This window comes from Alligator sinensis, unplaced genomic scaffold, assembly GCF_000455745.1.
Source record: "Alligator sinensis unplaced genomic scaffold, ASM45574v1 scaffold781_1, whole genome shotgun sequence".
Lineage (NCBI taxonomy): Eukaryota > Metazoa > Chordata > Crocodylia > Alligatoridae > Alligator > Alligator sinensis.
The window spans coordinates 5,282,533-5,284,299 of NW_005841845.1; the positions used below are offsets into that span (position 1 = coordinate 5,282,533).

Genomic DNA, 1,767 nt, shown 5'->3' on the forward strand with positions numbered 1-1,767 from the left:
CAGCCACCCTGGTTTGCTCTATGGGATTCCTTTGATATTCCTGTAAGATTTCTATGATATTGCTCTACCTTTTACCCTGTTTCCGCCCTACCCCTGTAATCAATAAAGTTCTCCTTTGTGACCGGTGTGGGAGACTTATTGAAGGGTGGGTCTAAATTATGCCAAGGAGGCCCCTTAGGTCTGTGGACTAAGGGAGGCTTCCTAATCAGCCCCTGACTTGGGGAAGTGCCCCAAGTGCTGTATTGGGTCTAGGACCCATTGGACGATCAGGCCTGTGTTCTCCAAGGTGCGCAGAGCCAGAAGTGAGTCCAGAGCCTTGGCTGGTGGCAGCGGGAACCCCAGGCTAGCGGGTGTGCTCCAGGGAAGGGGTCGGCCGGACGGGAGGCACCCCAGGGACGCACTCGGAGCCTGGAAGGTGGTCGGGCGCAGGGAGGTGGGCGGCTCAACGCAGGAGCGCCCCCTACTGGCACGCCACACTCCTCACCCCGGGAACCGAGGCCTGGAGAGCAGGTGTCTGGCTCTGCCCTGAATTTGGGCACCATCTTTAGGCCTCCGCTCCCACCTCCCCTGCTGACGGTACCGCCGGAGGAGTCGGCGGCGTTCCCAGGGCATGTTCTCCCCCTTGCCTCCCCCGTGTCAGTCTCTCCCGGGATATCCTGCCAGAGGGGACGGGTTGCCCCCAAGCCTCATCTGTATCATAACGGACACCAAGTCAGATCATGTGAAATGTCTGGGTTCGGCATCGCGCTACAGGGCTGCCCCCCCGAGCAGTGGGAGCGGAGAGGGCTGGAGAGCCGAGGACACCTGCTTGTCTGCCTTACCTGAGCGGAGCTGTTTGATGCGCCCGTTGCTCACGGCGGTATCCACCGGGAGGAAGTCCTTGAACCAGGAAATCTCGGGGTCCGGGTTGCCGCTGGCGGCGCAGAGCATCGTGGCCGTGCGGGCCTTCTCCACCACCTTCAGCTGCGGGCCCATGTCGATGGTGGGGAAGCCAGCGGGGAGGTGATCCTCTGCAACGGGAAACGACACACGTGAGGTTGGAGAGAAACACGGCCCAGCAACACCAGCGCCACGTGACAGCAGCCGTGCCCGTGTCTGTGCCGGAGAACAGCAGCCCGACCCCCCCACCGAGAAACTTTTGAAGGCCTTTCAGCACATCAGACTCAGTAATGAGCACTCATTATACCAACAGGGCCTCGGCTAAATTTAACTCTGCTTAAAATCAATTGCCTTGGGGAACGTCCATAATTCTCCCCGATACGCAGGCTCCAGGTATTGCCATTAATAAACCCGGTGAACGAGGGCACTCGGTTTTCTGCAGGGGGCTGGGGGGTCCTGAACGCGGCCAAACGCACAGCCCCAGATGTGGGGGCAGAGAGTCTGGTGTGCATTTAAAACCCCCCAAACCTGATCGATGCATTCCCAAATCAGTATTAATACACAGCCTTCATAATACATACTGCTGAAACAAGCATTGCATAAAAGTCCTGAAACCAATAAAGAGCAACCAGCCTGCTTTCTTTTTTCCCCCTCGGGGTTTCCCGCGGAGGAAGGACACGCTGGGAAACCCGACGGCGAGGTGACGGGTAAAAATAAACGAGCGCAACATTAACGAAGCCCACTCTCCTCATCCAGGAGTGCTCCCGGATGCTGCAGCGGGCACGTGGCAGACAACTGCTGTGTGCCCCGGCACGGCTAATGGCCACGACGGGGAGCAAAGCACGGCCACGACGGGCCGGTAACAACCGGACCCAGCAGGCAGCCAGG

At 59.0% G+C, this 1,767-nt stretch overlaps 1 protein-coding gene across 1 annotated transcript in view; it reads right to left on the reverse strand.

Moving 5' to 3' along the window:
- The window catches only part of PTPRF (protein tyrosine phosphatase, receptor type F), a 301,064-nt gene that overhangs the window by 99,216 nt on the left and 200,081 nt on the right, over nt 1-1,767 (reverse strand). Inside the window, 1 exon segment of the mRNA XM_025206900.1 lies at nt 822-1,010. Coding sequence (XP_025062685.1) covers nt 822-1,010 — 189 coding nt within the window.